The sequence below is a fragment of the Salvia hispanica genome, chromosome 4 (genome assembly GCF_029641045.1).
Source record: "Salvia hispanica isolate PSC_SH4W2 chromosome 4, Shi_PSC_v1, whole genome shotgun sequence".
Classification (NCBI taxonomy): Eukaryota; Viridiplantae; Streptophyta; class Magnoliopsida; order Lamiales; family Lamiaceae; genus Salvia; species Salvia hispanica.
This window is the reverse complement of record NC_142695.1, coordinates 51,157,770-51,174,521: the sequence shown is the minus strand read 5'-3', so window position 1 is coordinate 51,174,521 and position 16,752 is coordinate 51,157,770. Positions and strand designations below refer to the sequence as shown.

The 16,752-nt window shown below is 36.5% G+C and overlaps 4 protein-coding genes and 1 non-coding gene across 8 annotated transcripts; 4 read left to right on the top strand and 1 right to left on the bottom strand.

Annotated features, from left to right (window-relative positions):
- Nucleotides 1–6,530: 6,530 nt before the first annotated feature.
- On the top strand, nucleotides 6,531–9,089 carry LFR (ARM repeat superfamily protein). The gene is made up of 8 exons (XM_048096310.2): nucleotides 6,531–6,760; nucleotides 7,226–7,395; nucleotides 7,474–7,616; nucleotides 7,717–7,973; nucleotides 8,087–8,192; nucleotides 8,278–8,416; nucleotides 8,499–8,626; nucleotides 8,721–9,089. Exons 1-8 carry the CDS (start codon nucleotides 6,556–6,558, stop codon nucleotides 8,974–8,976), a joined length of 1,404 nt encoding a protein of 467 aa, XP_047952267.1. The 5' UTR covers nucleotides 6,531–6,555; the 3' UTR covers nucleotides 8,977–9,089.
- A 1,724-nt stretch (nucleotides 9,090–10,813) lies between these two features.
- On the top strand, nucleotides 10,814–11,887 carry LOC125192464 (thionin-like protein). Of its 2 annotated transcripts, none has more exons than XM_048090044.2 (2): nucleotides 10,814–10,957; nucleotides 11,393–11,887. In XM_048090044.2, the coding sequence occupies exon 2, from the start codon at nucleotides 11,398–11,400 to the stop codon at nucleotides 11,776–11,778; it is 381 nt and encodes a 126-aa protein (XP_047946001.1). In that variant the 5' UTR covers nucleotides 10,814–10,957; nucleotides 11,393–11,397; the 3' UTR covers nucleotides 11,779–11,887. The 2 variants fall into 2 exon arrangements, with proteins under 2 accessions (XP_047946001.1, XP_088913346.1); XM_089057220.1 differs by having other exon boundaries at nucleotides 11,390–11,887.
- Nucleotides 11,888–12,022: 135 nt separating this feature from the next.
- LOC125192463 (major allergen Pru ar 1-like) lies at nucleotides 12,023–12,792 on the bottom strand. Its single transcript, XM_048090043.2, has 2 exons — nucleotides 12,489–12,792; nucleotides 12,023–12,407 (listed from the first exon to the last, which is right to left on the bottom strand). The coding sequence occupies exons 1-2, from the start codon at nucleotides 12,670–12,672 to the stop codon at nucleotides 12,109–12,111; spliced, it is 483 nt and encodes a 160-aa protein (XP_047946000.1). The 5' UTR covers nucleotides 12,673–12,792; the 3' UTR covers nucleotides 12,023–12,108.
- An 830-nt stretch (nucleotides 12,793–13,622) lies between these two features.
- TRNAK-UUU (transfer RNA lysine (anticodon UUU)) lies at nucleotides 13,623–13,695 on the top strand. The gene has a single exon. It is a non-coding gene; the product is annotated as a tRNA-Lys (tRNA).
- Nucleotides 13,696–14,285: 590 nt separating this feature from the next.
- LOC125191964 (transcription factor UNE12-like) lies at nucleotides 14,286–16,145 on the top strand. 3 transcript variants are annotated; one of them, XM_048089406.2, is made up of 6 exons: nucleotides 14,286–14,590; nucleotides 14,764–14,838; nucleotides 15,030–15,143; nucleotides 15,223–15,288; nucleotides 15,363–15,428; nucleotides 15,536–16,145. In XM_048089406.2, exons 1-6 carry the CDS (start codon nucleotides 14,375–14,377, stop codon nucleotides 15,791–15,793), a joined length of 795 nt encoding a protein of 264 aa, XP_047945363.1. In that variant the 5' UTR covers nucleotides 14,286–14,374; the 3' UTR covers nucleotides 15,794–16,145. The 3 variants fall into 3 exon arrangements, with proteins under 3 accessions (XP_047945363.1, XP_047945362.1, XP_047945364.1); XM_048089405.2 differs by having other exon boundaries at nucleotides 14,761–14,838; XM_048089407.2 differs by lacking the exon at nucleotides 14,764–14,838.
- The last annotated feature ends 607 nt before the right edge of the window (nucleotides 16,146–16,752 follow it).

The window sequence follows — 16,752 nt, the reverse complement described above, 5'->3', positions numbered from 1 at the left end:
TTCTATTTGATGGTTCGCATCACCTTTTCTTTTTCATTTTTAGAAAAAGTGATACTTTGGAATTTTGAACCCATACTAGAATTTCAAATATTTGAGGCTGCTCTTTTAATTTAAACTAATAATTTAAGATATCCTTTGAAGCACTGGAAAAAACACTACAATCTAAAATATTAGTATTATCAATGCCTCATAGTAATATTTAGATTCCTCTTAAATGAGAAATTGATTATAATATCATCACTAACTAACCATATATCAAAAATGAATTTTGATATAGAAAATTTATCCAATCATACATTAAACTTAGATCCATTTTTTAGATTTTTTTTTATGGGATAATACGACAAAAGTGTAACTGCATATATTTTATGAGACATATATACTAAAAAATGGCACTAGTATAGAATCTGAAGTTAATATAAATAGTTAAAGTAAAACTATCTTCTAGTATGATATACTCCCTCCATTCACCATTAGGAGTCTCATTCATGGGCGGCACGGGTTTTAAGAAATGTTAAGAAAAGTGAGTGGAAAAAAGTTAGTGGAATAGGGGTCCCACTTGTATATATTAGTTTTAAATGAAATATGAGTAGAATGAGTTAGTGGATGGTGGGACTCTATTACCATTTATGGTAAAAGTCAACCGGGACTCCTATTCGCGGACGGACTAAAATGGAAAAACGGGACTTTTATTCATGAACGGAGGAAGTACTATATTAAAAAAATAGATTTGTGTTTTAGTTCTAACTTGTCAGCACGAATATCATAATATAGTATACAAATAGTATACATAATATAGTAATAATATAGTATACAAATAGTATACATATATATCGAGTAAAATATTTACAGGTTTGAAGATTCTTTTAATAGAAAATTTTTAATTTAACATGAGAAAACTTTGGATTCTTGAAACTCCTCATTTGTGTTCACAACAAAAAAAAATTACTACCTCGTTCCTGAAAGTTTGTCCCATTCTTTTATTTCCGTCCGTCCCATAAAATTTATCTTATTTCACCTTTTATCATTTTTAGTAGTGGACCTCATATTCCACTAACTCATTCGGTCATTCCTACTTACATTTTATTATAAAACTAATTGTATATAAAAGTAGGACTTACATTCCATTAACTTTTTCAACTCAATTTTCATTACAGTTCTTAAAACTCGTGCCGGATCAAAGTGGGGCAATATTTGGAGGACGGAGATAGTACTCTAGTTATTCGCGAGACAATGAAATTTGTGATATGAAATCCATACTCCTTCTGTCTCAAGTTACTTGAGTCGTACTCTATTTTAGATTGTCCCAAGTTACTTGAGTCATTTCTCTTTTTCATTAAAAAACAAAATATCTAATTGCACTTACTTTATTTTTTCTTTTACTTTGTTCTCTCATCTCTCTCTTACTTTATTCTCTGCTCTATTTTATGTTATTTGATTTAAGTCACTAAATACCACTTTCTTAAATCATACTCCCTCCGTCCCACAAAGATTATCTCATTTTTCCATTTCCATCCGTCCCACAAAGTTTGTCTCATTTCACTTTTTACTATTTTCGGTAGTGGACCCTATATTTTACTAAATCATTGCTACTCACATTTTATTATAAAACTAATTTATAAAAGTAGGACTCACATTCCACTAATTTTTTCAACTCACTTTTCATTACATTTCTTAAAACTGGTGTCCAGTTAAAGTGGAACAATCTTTTATCTTTTTAGAACAGGAGTACTAAGTAGAAAAGAAACGCTTTAAATAATATGAGACATTTTTACTAAGTAGAAAAGAAACGCTCTAAATAATATGAGACATTTAAAATATATTTTATGAATGATTGTTGTCAGTTTGAAGCTTTATTACTTTGACGGACAAGAACGAGTGGGGCTGTAATATCCTGCAATTTAAAAAGATGAGTTTCAAAGCATGTTACACGTGTTGGTCGTGCATTGGGATCAGTAAAATTGTAGAAAAATAACTGCCACAGTGCTACTGGGCAAAATTGTGCCCAATCAACCAACGTACACTTACACACGTCGATTGATTTTTACCCTAATAATTTTGATCATACGACAAAATGAATAGGGGTTAATCGGTTATGGTAAGCGTGAATCACGTTAGGCTATGTTTGGCATCACGGAATTGGAGGTTGAAATTCTGATTGGAGCCTTCAATTTCAAATCTATTATTTCATACCAAAAAATATTGAGTTTTGGAATTATAAATTTTCAATTCCACGATTTAAATTTCATATCAAAATTAAAAAATTAGATTTCCAAATAGTCATAAATATAGATAGTTTGATTATATATCCACAACACACATGTCACACTATACCTTTCACATACTAAATACACTACACATACTTAATACAGTACACAAATTTCATACGGTTCACAAATTTCACACATTATATACATTTCACGCACTTCACACACTTCACACACTCGGTACACACATTTCACAAAATTACACACATTTCAAGCATTCGATTTTTTTTTAATTTTTTGTCCTTTCAGTTTTTAGATTTTTTTCGATTCGAACCAAACCGAAAAATCAAAATTCGTCAAAAGTCTAGACGGAATCAAACCAAAACACTGAAGAAAATGAACCAAATTTGAAATTTCAGTTTATAAATAGTGTGTGTATTTTGTGTAGTGTGTAATTTGTATAAATTTTGTGTAGTGTGTGTATTTTGTGCAATGTGTGTAGTATGTGTATTTTGTGCAATGTGTGTAGTATGTGTATTTTATGTATAGTGTCTGTAGTGTGTTTATTTTATGTATGACGTGTGCGTAGAGTGTGCAATATATGGAGTGGTTTTTTTTAGAGAGTGTGCGATATACGGAGTGTGTTTTTTTTGTATAGTGTGTGCAGTGTGTGTATATTGTGTGCATTGAATGTGTTTTGTGTGTAATGTGTGTAATGTGTGTAATGTGTATATATTGTGTGAAGTGTGTGCATAATGTGTGTATTGTATACTATATGGATTTTGTGTAGAGTGTATATGAGTGTGTGTGTGTATAGTATGTGTATTTTGTGTAGAGCGTGTGTGAATGTGTATTTTGTGTAAAGTGTATGTACAGTCTGTGCGCACAAATTCTTTCGATTCAACTCCATATTAGCTGCTTCATTTTACCAAATATCAGATTTGAAATTGAAATAGAAACCTATTCTCTCCGATTCAATTCAATCCTGTAAAATTCCAATTTCAATATCCAATGGAGTCTCATAAAAATTTTTCTGACACCGGATAGATTTTTAATTAATATGTGAAAAACGGGTGAAAGATTGATTAAGTGTGAAAACTCTTTTTTCTTCAAAATTTAGCAGTACTCCACAAGATATTATTAATAATTTAATAATAATACATTTAATGCCACGTGTATGCCTTGCGGCCACAATTATGTCACATTAATTAGCAACCTGTCATGTCTAATTTCTAATTGATACGATTTCGTTGGCAATATAGCACGCTCTTCGTAAAAAAAAATGAATCTTTTAAAGTTGACACATATTTTAGTACGTACTAAAGAAAGAAAGAATGTGAAATATAGTTAAAAATATTAAATGCATGGTAGCACTCATAAATGATACTCGTATTAAAAATAAAACGTTTTCCTATTTGAGTAATACTACTAAAAATGAAATATTTTCTGAAATGGAAACAACATCATCTCTTTTACTTTACTCTTTCTTCTCTAACTCACGAAGCAACACATAAAATTCTATACTGAAAATCAAATGTTTCACTTGTATTTGGATGAAAGAAGCAGCGTAAAAGAGATATAGACTATTTATATGAAAGGAATAAAAAATAAAATATGGTTTATTTTTATTGGAAAGAGGGTATTAATATCAAAAGTTAAATAATACTTGCCACACAAAATTTGAAATTAATTAATGAAAGTCTAAAGATGCTAAAGTTTAATAAACTACAGATGAATAATCCAAACAGTTTTAAGTACTTGAAATGATTCAACCGTAGCCCGTATGCAAACTATTATTGGTCAACATCGTCGCATTACTTTATATACATATTACTATAGCAGAACGTTTTCGAGTAAAATATTTACATTTGATTATTTAATGAGATGTACGAATTAAGTAGTTTACAAGATTAAGTGTGAATCAGTTTCTGAGACCGTTTTCCAAATTCAATATAAACTGGATAAAAAGTTGAGACTAAATCAAATCAAGAACTAACATTAATAATGTGCAACCAATATTATAGATATGATTTAAGATTCAAATTTCGTAATAATTCAATAATCTTGTATTCAAGTTTCTTAATATGGGGAAAAGTATTACCTTGGCCACAATATAACCAATCATAATAAAAACATATTCATAATTTAATAGTGTTATACTTATAAATTTAAATTAGTTTGATAATTTAATTAACTACTATTAATCTTCCACATATTCTAAAATACTACTCCATATAGGCTTAGCTAGTTCTGGTATGATCAAATGTCACTACCATTTTTATATCACAATCAATCATTGTGGTGGTGGGGTTGGGGATTATATCTTATAACATAAGGTGGGTGGGACCATAACAAGAAGTTGTGGGGTCATATTTGCTATATTTTCTTATACTATAATTTAGTGAAATGGGACCCCTATACCTTGCCCACAGCAAATTAATAATAAAATCAATTGCCCTAAGTTTTAGACAATAATACCACCTCTCTGAAAGCTACTCTCCACCAACTCTCTCTCTCCTCAATGGGTATGGTTTGTGAATTGATATTTCTTGTGAAGTGTAAATTCTTATGTAAAATATGGCTATATGCATAGAGTGATTAATGTTTGATATCAAAGATTTAGGGTTCAGTTTTGGTATTAAAATTTTGTTTGCTAATATTCCAACGTTATCATTTTGATTCAAAATTTTCAAATTTAAAATCCACAAAAAATAAAGCGTATATTGAAAATGAAATCCCACTTCTTATCCAATAAAGTAGTGGGGCTTGTTTTGTGGTACTATATTTGCAAATATAACCAACCATAGACATGTACTAATAAAACTTCTGTATCTATCCGTTGCTGTGTATGATGAAATTCAGACCGTTGATGTTATATGGTGTGCTACTTCATTTTCATGTCCCCTTGTTTTGTAAATCCCACTTCAACTTTATTTCTTTTTTTAATTTTTTTAATTTTAGTTTCACACTTCAATTATATGTACCAGATGTCAGTAGAAAGAGAGAATCTGATCCAGAAAGACTATTCTTTAACTTATTTTATTGATTTTATTCTTTAGAGTTTCAATTATAGGATTTGGAGAAGATTCTGGATTTTTGAAGAGTGATTTGTAAAGTAGTACTCCTACTAATATATTAACTATTTTCATTTTTGGAGTAGAAAAATATCATAATGTTGAAAAAATCAAAGTATCTTTGTTTTGGTTGAATAATTAAAGTACTCCATATTCAACTGTTGATAGTTTAATTAGTATAACAAAAGAAAATATTGTAGAACAAGGAACAAGAATTAATCTCACCTAAATGGGCAAATAATCATTGGATGTCTACAAAATATAAAATTATAGTATGTAGTCATAATCTTGAAGTCAATGTATGGAGATTGTTTAGGTTACCATAATAACTCTATTAAGTATATTTTCCTTGATATACATTTTAATAGGAATCGTACATATTGTTATGACTAAATATTGTTAGGTTGAAGCACACTAATGAATAAATTAAAGGTGCTTTCCTCAAAAAATATTTGAAGTGCTTTTTTGAATTAAGCCCTAATCCATTGGTTATATTGGCGAAGAACTTATAATGGTACGAAAAGAAAGTACATGGAGTATAACCTATAGGGAAATGAAATGAAATAGGAAAATTAGTAGTTAGATGCTCAACTAACCAATCAAATTAAGTTATTGAGGTGGTGGTTGGGATAAATATTGTTCAAGAAAAGGGAATTTTGGTTAACAGTTTCCAACAACTCTTTTACTATCCTAATAATGCATACGTATAGTATAAATATAAGGGGTCTAGTAATCAAACCAGTGGCTATTTTGGAGTGACCAAGTTTTTAATTAAGACATAAAAGGAGACTAGAATAATTTGGCACTAAAAACAGTCGGTTAACTATAATTGGAAGGCTTCATTTGTTGTATAAAGTCATAAAAGGCCGGTTTGTTGTTAGGCAATTACATGTATTATCAATTATCATGGTGTTTGTTTTGATAACTATAGTTCGACTGATTAGATAGGGTATTTAATCTTGAGATTATTCCACATATGTATTGTCTTGATTTTTTTATATGACAACATTGATATTTGGGCCAATTCAATTTTATGGAACCTCATGAGAATGGATTTCTTATTTATGTTGTTGTCGTGGTTATTAGATAGGAGATAAATAACTTAGAGCATTTTTAGAAGATGGAGTACTACTGTAGTGCTTGCAAATTCCAATATTATTTGGGCTCGAAAAGGCCCGCAATTCAATCAATTTTAAGCCCAACTAATGAATTTCAAATTAAATTAGCTTTATGACGTGGCTCGAAGAAGCGATTCGGCCCGTTCAGAGAGAGAGATGCAAAAGAGAGAGCAAATCAAGCTGGGCGGAGCTGCCGGCGGCTCCGCCCCTCCCGCCGCCAAGAGAGGCCGTCCAATCGGCAGTGGAACCAACCACGCCGCGTTATCTGCTGTAGCGACAGCTGCGGCCGCGGCTTCTGGTGATTCTATCGCACCCTCCATCCTCCTCGGGCCCTCGCTACAGGTCCACTCCGCATTCGCCGGTAATTCCCTACCAAACCCTAATTCCTCTGATAGTCCAAAATTATGTTTACAATTGTATCTATGCCCATGATTCTACTCGGAAATGCTGTTAAAATCGTGAATTTGTAGTTTTGAGCTTTGTGACCTATTCCGCGTGGTGGATTTGTTTAGTAGTTAGAATAGGGGATTCTTCTTGTGTATGTTTAATTGTATGTTTTTAATGTGTGCTTTAGCTATCATACTTGGCAATTCTTTACAGAACTGAGATAATTCATATGTTAAAGACAGCGGTTTAGCAAGATACAGATTTCCTGGTTTGTGTCCATAGGAAAAGTCGAAACATAGGGTGTATAGATTAGATATGAAGTGTCCAAGCTAAAGATATAGTATGGAAATGTCCTTGAAAGTGGTTTAATTTTATTTACTTTCTAATTTGCTTATGGTTTACGAGTTTTTTGTTTGTCCTTCTGCAACTACTTTACCAGAGCAGAATAACAAAAGGATAGTTATGGCTCTTCAAAGTGGATTAAAGAGTGAGTTGACATGGGCATTGAATGCTCTCACATTGCTTTCATTCAAAGAGAAAGATGATGTCCGAAAAGATGCCACTCCTCTAGCCCGGATTCCTGGATTGCTTGATGCTCTACTTCAAGTTGTATGTAACGATTTCTGCGTATTTACTTACCTTTGTTCTATGTATTGAGCTTACATGATTAGTTTCCAACTTGAGCAGATAGATGACTGGCGTGACATAGCTCTACCAAGGGTTCTCACAAAGACACCAAGGTCGAGACTGCTGGGTGCTAATTCTGCTGTTACTGGATTTGGGAATGATTATGAGACTGTCAATTCCGGTGATTCTGTTCCACATCCTACGTAAGGAATAATTAACACCGTCTCTCCTGTTGATTCAACTTCATATATTTCAGTTTGTGGTACTGGCTTAAATCCTGATATGTATTTGTGCGTATGGTAGTGCTGGTTCTGGTTCTTCAAATAAAGATCCATCTGCCCAAAAGAGTACTTCGAAGTCTCGCCCTTCAGGTTGGTGGTTCGAGGAAGATGGCCTCTTTAACCTCAATGATGAAGGGCGTGCAGAAAAGCAGCAGTGTGCTATAGCTGCTTCAAATATAATTAGGAACTTTTCTTTTATGGCTGAGAATGAACTCGCGATGGGTCAGAATCGTCATTGTCTTGAAACAATGTTCCAGTGTTTGGAAGATTATGTTACAGGTTACGAATCTTGTGTCATGTTGTTAATATTATAGTGCCCCTAAGTTCTCCATTTTTTTGTTTACTTTCACCATTCTTTTCCTAAATTTTCCAAAATGCTTGAATATGAACAGAAGATGAAGAACTCGTCACAAATTCCCTTGAGACAATCATGAATCTGGGCCCATTGCTAGACCTCAGGATATTTAGCTCATCAAAGCCTTCGTTCATCAAAATGACGTAACTCTTTTGACTCAATATTTTGCTCTTGTCATGGATGTGCTGCATGTGACCCGTTACTCTAATTCCTATTATGTCTATCCAGAGAAAAACGTGCCCTCCAGGCCATCATGGGGATGCTCGGATCTGCTGTTAGAGGCTGGCATTGTGCAGCTGCTGAACTGCTTGGCCGCATGATACTCAACCCTGAGAACGAATCTTTTCTCATGCCGTTTGCTCCACAGGTCACTTTGTCTATTATATAACACGTAGCTTAGATACCTTTCTTCTCCTAGACTCGTGCCAAGTAACTCATACAAATTGCAGATATACAAGCGATTGGTTGATATTATTAGTTTCCCAGCTGGCGACGCTCAAGCAGCAGCTGTTGGTGCGCTATACAACCTTGCAGAAGTTAACATGGACTGTCGGCTGAAACTAGCTAGTGAGAGATGGTTAGATGCAATTCGCAAAATCTGCTAAAATTCTTCTCTGTCTCTCAAGTTAAAAGTTCGTGTCTAAATAATTCCAGCGATAAATATTTTTCAGGGCAGTGGATCGGCTTCTCAAGGTGATAAAAACACCACACCCGGTGCCAGAAGTCTGTAGAAAAGCAGCGATGATTCTGGAGAATCTCGTACTGGAGCCTCAGAACAAGCCAGTGCTGCTAGCATACGAGAATGCATTTGCAGAGATGCTCTTCTCTGAGACAAGGTACGCTGACACGTTTGCTCGGATATTACATGAATTGACATCTCGACCCAGCAACAAAATCACATCTGCTCGTGGTATTTGGGGCATGTAATAGACTCAAACTGTAAAGTGTGGCTTCTTGCTTTATCTTGGACGTGTATCACGCTTAGTAAGTTTCTTGATCTGGATAGCTCTGCTCTGTAATGTTATTACACATTCACCTCTTATCTTTCCTTATATATATGGTCTCTCCCATGAATTATGCAAGTAATGTATAATAGATAATCACAAGTGCTCATGGTATACAGTCTTCTCCCTTTAGAAGCCTGCAAGCTCCTTGCTGATGTCCGAGGGCTGAACGGGCATGCCCACAGTCCGTGCTATCTCTGAGCATATCACTGGCATACTACTTACGAAATGCCTGATCAGAAATGCCATGGTTCAGCTTGTCAACAATCTGGAGACGGAGGTGGGGCGTCTCAAAACTCCGCCTGCTGCATCTTGTGCACCTGGTTGTAGATCCTCGGCACTGGCAGTGGAGAGGGCGGCCAAGAAATCATAAAGAGCTGACTTTCTACTGCACTTGTACATAAGAATGAAATCTACAAACTCCCAAGAAAAAAGATCCCAAAAACACCATAATCAGAGCTCTTGTACATAAGAATGAAATCTACAAACTCCCAAGAAAAAAGATCCCAAAAACACCATAAACAGAGCTCATAATCTTTGTTCACATTGAAGAGAATGAAAGAAGAAACCAAGAAAAACTCTGAAACTCAGTGAATACCGGACATCTCATCAAAATAGTACGATCAAATATCATATTGTTACCTAGACCTGCTCAAACCGAACCGAACTGGTAGTTAACCGTCGGTTCGTAACCGGAACTAGAAATGGCGCGAACCGCTGGACGGTTTGGCGGTTCCTACGGTTCAAGTTCAACATTTTGAGGAACCGGAACCGCCGGTTCGCCGGTTCAAAGTAGGTTTCCGATCTAGGATATACGCTTTTCAGGCATTGCAGGCGTAGGGGTGCAGGAAACCGGTTTAAATCGCCGGTTGCGGCAACTTTTCAGGTGGCAGGCATAGTTCGGCAGGTCTAGACCTGAAAACCGGTCAGAGATTGCTGGTTTTAAGTCAGCTACCGTTGACTTGAACTGCCGGTTCCGGCGGTAAATCTCTCCTTCGCCGACTAATTGTTCAAAACTTCAATTATTTTTGTAAGTCTAGTTGAAATTTATAAGGGGGTGTTCGGTTGCCAAGATTAAATCCCATGATTAATTATGTATCATGTTTGGTTCTTAAGATTGAACCCTACAACTTAATCCAAGATAGATAGTCTCATGATAATTAGTCATAGTCTATCCCCTCCAACTAAAATAATCTCACAACCTAATCCTAGATGGATAGTCTCATGATTATTAGTCATGCAACCGAACGCCACCTTAGTATATTTAAATTTATTGTTTAAAACTTTAAGTCTTTTGTAAATTGTAATCGTTATAAGTGTAAGTTGTAAGTTCTAATTTGTAACTTGTAGTCTCGTTAAAATTTATATCAATAAAATTGCAACTTTCATCCTTATTGTTTTAATTTTATTTATGCACCTTTTGTAGATAATTAAAAACTAAAAAGACGATTAAAAAAACTGCCGAACGGGCCCTGAACCGTCGGTTTTAGGGCCGACGGTTCTGAACTGTGAACTGGAACCGCTGGACACCTTGCTGGATCAGTTTAGGTTCAATTTTTTTTGAATGGCGGTTTTTGAACCGTGAGTAGGTCTATTGTTACCTTATCAAAAATTTTCGGAGTATACCGGTATTTCGGCATGGTGAATTTTAAAAACCGATACCGTGGAATATTGCTCTTTCAGTTTATATTGCATGAATTGCCGTATGGGCTAGCCCAATAAACAGAAAATGATTGGGCCTAAGCTGGGCAACAAATCGCGATAGCATCGAATTTATCATCTTCTTCTTTTTTTTTAATTATCGAAGCGCGACATTTTTCAGGTGTTTGAATTCCACCCACCGTCCTCCGCCGGCCATCTCTGCGAGCTAGGGTTCCGGTCAAGAGACCGAGCGCACTTGCCAGGTGACGCGAGCTGAAAGACTACTTTCCTTTCCAGATTAATTTTCTCGTTTTATCCAATGTTTTTTGTCTTCTTCCCATTTTCTGCAGTTTTAGGTCAATAGCGAGCTTAGGGATTTGCATTACTTTAGTTCTCACTCTTTAACTGAATTATGAGTTTAATTGCAGTTTTAAATGTAGAATTGGGATATAGTGAAATCAAACTGATGAAAATGAAAAATTGAACAGAAGCTATTTGAATTTTAGATTTTAGGCATTTGTTGGACTATCTCTTAGTTTGGCTGAATTTTCTCCCTAAATTGGGGAACTGCTTGAGAAATGAGAATGATGCCTCAATTTGAACTTGTGAATTTTGTGATTAAAGCATGCATTTTAAGAACTTCAAGCAAAGTGAAATAGAAAAATGATTCGAGAAAGTTGAGATTCTCTCTGTAGCAGTTGTAATGGTGGAGGTATGGTGGACACTGCTCGGTGCAGCCGTTCCCGTTTTCGCTGCTGGTCAAGCTCTGAGAATCAAGGCGAGACATGCTGAGGAGCAACGGATCAAAAGTGCTCGGGGAAGGGAGAAGAGCGCAGACGACATCTTTGTCTGTGAGAGGGTTTGCACGTCGAAGAGGATGCTGAAGAAAGTGGGGGGCTTCTCCAAGGATCCAATCCCAGACACATGTGTCACGGTCTGTGGAGTTTCTGAGCTTGATGCTTGCGCGGATGCCTGTGCTCGGACTGTGTGCGTTAACCAACACCAGGTACCCAATTGGAACGACGTTTGCCTTCGTAGATGTCAGAGTGAATGCCTCAAGTTATCTGCTTCTCACTCTTCATGACATATATACATGTTCTTGTTGTATCTCCTTTATCAGTTTGTGAGCAATGTTGCACAAAATGGTTGTTTTTGGAAACTTTGGAGTTATGATATGTTGCTCATTTGCACCATGTTTCCTTGTTTTCCTTCATTTCTAGTGATATTATTTCATGATCATGTCAATTGTTTGTTGATCTCTAGTTAACTTTTTAGTTGATTAATACTCAGAAAAATGTATTGAAAGTGGAACACATTTTATTACCCCTCAAAAAGTTGAACAGGAACACCAAAGCTGCAGTGAAGGAAAAAAAAAAGCAAAGAGAGGGGGGGAGAGAGAGCATATGACATTGAATCAAACATAGGCATCTGGGTTCTGAATGAGGAAAGCTTCAACAGCTTTGTACATTCCCAACACCCTCTCTTTGCCTGCCTTGACTTCCTCCTCCTTCAGAGTGAAGTCCCCTGCAGTGTAGTACTTGCTCGTAACCTTGGAAATTGAGCCCCCATTGCCGGACTCCTCGAACTTAACCTCGTAGGTTATCTTCTCCAGCTTCGCTGCCAAAGCATCGCCTTCCACCAATGTGTAGCAATAAGTTAGTGTCTTCTCATCCAGTTCGTCCACGCGGTATTTCACACACTTGAGAGGGCTACCTGAACACGATGCTTAAATTTATCAATTTTCCAATTAGCATAGCACTATATATAGGGGAAATAATAACTTTGAAAGCTGACCTTCAGCAAAGTTGATCTGCTTGATGCTCCCAGCACCTCCATCACCTTGTGTGATCTCAATGCTTTTGATGGCCTGCGGCAGGAGCTTCGGGATCAAGTTGTGAGAATCAACGATCGAGGCCTTGAAGATCCTCAATGGCGCAATTGGGGAAGTGTATTCGTCACAGAATGTGGTAACACCCATGATTCTTCTCTTGACTGATGAAGGATTAAGTAGATTTCTGTTGTGACTTGATTTGGGATGAGGATCAAGAAAGCATGGGTATTTATATGTGATTTTGGGTTGTTGAGATGATTCCAAACCGTGTCTTTAAACTGCAGACGGCCGAACTTATACCATAATTATTCCATTTAAAAGTTAGAGAATAGTTTTTTTATGTAATTTAGTGTCCCAAATTCACATCCAATCTGAACATGTAAGACAAAGAAGAGCATATCTTGAGCTTTGCTCCAATACAAACAATAATTCAAGACTCAGAATAAACTTTTATCTTTATTTCACCATAATTTCCAATGAGGGGCAAAACAAAAAAATGGATTTGTACCTGGATATATGCTACTCTTTTTTACTAGCAAGCACCAGCTAAACTTCGTCATGGCTAAGTTCATCATCATCCATGTTAACGATGGTGTAAAAAACGTGGCCCTGTCCTTCCTCGTCTGCTCGAGCTTCTCCACAATGCCCTTTGGAACTCCACAGTACTTGAGGTTCGAGCATCTCTTGAAAGGTAGCTACAACACCCATTGTACCTCCCATCAGCTCTAATTCTCTCATCTGTCTTGCAATTTAAAAGTCTTCCGCAGATATCACACTTAGTTTTTGAAGCTGTAAACAAGAATCAAACACTTTCTCAGCTTGCAAAAAACACCCTCCCTCACCATAAGCATCAATGTTTGCATAATAGCCCTCAGGAAGTCATCCCCCTCCACGGTAAAACCTCCGAAACCACGACCATGACTCATCCACCAAGCCGGATTCTATATATACATTCTAGTCAGGGGAGACCGAGTAAACTCATCAATCCCCAATCCTCTCTCATCCATCTTCGCCGCCAGCTCCTCTGCCTCAACAACCATCTGCTGATTAATACTGAAATAAAATCATTACGAATCAATTTGTCCATTAAACAGCAAGCCGTCTTAGCTCAGCTGGTAGAGCGCATGGCTTTTAACCATGTGGTCGTGGGTTCGATTCCCACAGACGGCGATTTTTTATATATTTCAACTGTATTTTTTGGAGTTATATTTCTGTTTTTGCCTTTTTTACAAGTATATGTAGTTTAGCTGATGTTTATATAAGACCTCTTCGGCGACGGCCTCATTCGAGAGCCATCATTCCATTCCATTCCATCCATCTAGTCAACACCTCGCTCATTCTACGCTCAAAACAAATAAACACCGCGAAGTGCTTAATTCAATTTTCAGTTAATTATATCATGAATAGTAAGTTTGTCATGTCTCATATGTCTTACTATTTCATATTCATTCAATTAGATATGGTTCTCACATGCCAAAACCAATTATAGGATTTAAAATTTTCTACATAATTTACAAATTGCCCTTTTCTGTTGAACTGTAAATTATCCTAAAATACTTAATAAAGGTTTGGTAAGACAAACTAAAACGCAATCATTAACCAATACCAACTTTTTTCTATGAAAAGAATAATTAAATCTTCCACAACCTTTTAATTAAGTTACTTTTGTTTAATTTAATCAAACCTTTTATAGATGAGATAAATAGGGCCACAATAAATAAATACACAAATAAAAATGATTAAATTCATATAATCGCCACTGTTGTCATTTCTAGCTCCCACTTTCCAATTCTTCACACCTCGAAAACCTAATCCCCAAATTTTGAACGCAATTGGCACAATCTCCGGCATGGCCACGAACCCGTCGGAGGGCTACGCCGCCGACTTCTTCGACCAAATCCTCTCGATGCCTTCCTACGCCGGACTCACCGCCACCGCCGTCGGTAGTTCGTCGGTGACACCGCCGTTGAACCCTAGTGCCTCGCAGCTCTACCAACCGCCGTCCATGTTTCCGCCCGGCCTCAGCATGGGTAGCTCCCTTGCTGCCGTCGGCAACGCTGGACTTGTAAGCTCGATTTTTTTAGTTGTATTGTTTTTATCGGTTGAATTGGGTTAATTTGGTGCCTTTGCGTCGATGAATTGGTTGCCGATTTTGAGAAAAATTGCAGTTTTCTCTGGTGAAGTGGTGTGTATTTGTGGTGAATGCTCCTTGATTAGATTTCCTCTCTGTTTCAGCAGGATGCAGTAGCTGTGAATAGCATGAGCAATTTGTATCCTTGTTTTGATCAATCACAGACTCATTCTATCTCTCAGGTTCAACAGATCATTCTCTAGCATTCATTTGTCATCTTACTTGCTTGCAGTTGCGTGCGTCCTTTTCAATTGTCATCTATCTTTGGCTGAAAAACCATTTCAAATTGCTAGCATCTGTGGGTTCCTTTCAACAGTTTTCTCGTTTTTCGCCTCGCACTAGAGATAAACGAAGTCTTTGATACCTTATGCAGGCATTTCAAGGTCATCCTACATCTGGTCCAGCAGTCTCTGCGCCGCCTTCCATTAGGCCAAGGGTACGGGCACGAAGGGGGCAAGCAACGGATCCGCACAGTATTGCTGAGAGGGTATATCATTATCAAAGCAAGTTGCTAGAGAATTTTTTGTTTTCTGTTTCTAGTGAATCTGATTTATGTTTTGATACAGCTGCGTAGGGAAAGGATATCGGAGAGGATCAAGGCATTGCAAGAAATCGTTCCCAGCTGCACCAAGGTGCGCGCGTCTATTCTTCAACAATGTTTATGCTCGTTGCACATTTTGTGATTATGGTTATACTCTTTTGGCAGACGGATAGAGCTGCCATGCTCGATGAGATACTGGATTACGTCAAGTTCCTTAGGCTTCAGGTCAAGGTATAAGAGTCGCTTATAATATAGTGGATTTAATCACCCTGTGTGAAATGTGCATTCATACATTTGGTGATGAGATAATTTTTGCATTCATTTTCATATTGTGAAAGGTTCTGAGCATGAGTAGAGTGGGTGTGGCTGGAGCGGCAGCACAGATCAATGCTGAACCTAATAATCCCGTGTGCGAGAAGTGGGCGAGCGAGGAAACAGAATGTGAGGTAGCTAAACTCATGGAAGATGATGTGGGAGCTGCTATGCAGTTCCTCCAATCCAAATCACTCTGCATCATGCCTATCTCACTTGCATCACTAATCTACCCCACTACTCTACCTGACGACTCTACACTTGTCAAAGCTGAGCCCTCATGAACCATCTAGTAAACTTTTTGCACGTGCCTTTGACAACTCCCGGTATCCCCTCTACTCGCCTATAAATGGATGTAAAAATCGCTTTCTACTCAGTTGTTTTGCGAACTTGCAATATGCATTGATTGCAGTCCCACACTTTTGCCTTTCTCGGCTTTATCATGTCTTGTGGAAGTCGACTCGACTACTACTTTTTTCGTCATCTCTCCCTATGATCCAGCTGGAAGGCTAAACTTTGGATAGATGCTCCCAGAATCATGATATTGTATGTTGTATGTAAATCTAATATTAGGTTGGCATTGTATGTTGTATGTAAATCTATGGTCATAATTTTGCCTCATGTTCTGGCCCTTTATTTTGTTGGCGATTATATTGGTGAAAATGGACTTTTGCATCATCATCATCGACAAATCAATTCAATTATCAATCAAACTGGCCGATTAATCACCACCTAATCCAGCATGTTTACCTTGCCTATAATAAGTGGCGTATCCAGGATATTTGGTTTGAGGGTGCGCAATAATGATATACTCCCTCCATTCGCAAAATGTTGTACATATTTGACTCAGTGCGGGTATAAGAAATGTGGAAAAAAGTGAGTGAAAAAAGTTAGTGAAATATGAGTTCCATGTTTATATATTAGCAAATTATAATAGAATGTGAGTGTAATGAGTTAGTTAAAAGTTTGCTCCACTCACCAAAAATGAGAAAAAAGAAAGTGTACTATATTTCAAGTAAAGATCGAAATGACAAAAATGGACCACATTTCATTGACGGAGGGAGTAACTTATTAAGAGTACAAGACAAAAAAAATTATAAATTATTTATTAATATAAATTAAAATTATGATAAAGAAAGAAGTGTACAAATTGAGAGAAAGAAAAAAAAAAAGAAGAAGAGTAAAAAGAACTTGATCCCATTGAAATGAAAAAAAAAACTATAAAGAAAAAAGTGTACAACCT

Excerpts from the sequence above, each read along its gene's own strand:
- LOC125192463 (XM_048090043.2), bottom strand. The coding sequence starts at position 12,672 with ATGGGTGTTACCACATTCTGTGACGAATACACTTCCCCAATTGCGCCA. Across the intron at positions 12,408-12,488 it reads GCAGATCAACTTTGCTGAAG|GTAGCCCTCTCAAGTGTGTG; the intron begins GTCAGCTTTCAA and ends CATCGTGTTCAG.
- LOC125192464 (XM_048090044.2), top strand. The coding sequence starts at position 11,398 with ATGGTGGAGGTATGGTGGACACTGCTCGGTGCAGCCGTTCCCGTTTTC.
- LFR (XM_048096310.2), top strand. The coding sequence starts at position 6,556 with ATGCAAAAGAGAGAGCAAATCAAGCTGGGCGGAGCTGCCGGCGGCTCC. Across the intron at positions 6,761-7,225 it reads GGTCCACTCCGCATTCGCCG|AGCAGAATAACAAAAGGATA; the intron begins GTAATTCCCTAC and ends CTACTTTACCAG. Across the intron at positions 8,627-8,720 it reads AAACTAGCTAGTGAGAGATG|GGCAGTGGATCGGCTTCTCA; the intron begins GTTAGATGCAAT and ends AATATTTTTCAG.
- LOC125191964 (XM_048089405.2), top strand. The coding sequence starts at position 14,375 with ATGGCCACGAACCCGTCGGAGGGCTACGCCGCCGACTTCTTCGACCAA. Across the intron at positions 14,839-15,029 it reads AGACTCATTCTATCTCTCAG|GCATTTCAAGGTCATCCTAC; the intron begins GTTCAACAGATC and ends TACCTTATGCAG. Across the intron at positions 15,429-15,535 it reads TCCTTAGGCTTCAGGTCAAG|GTTCTGAGCATGAGTAGAGT; the intron begins GTATAAGAGTCG and ends ATATTGTGAAAG.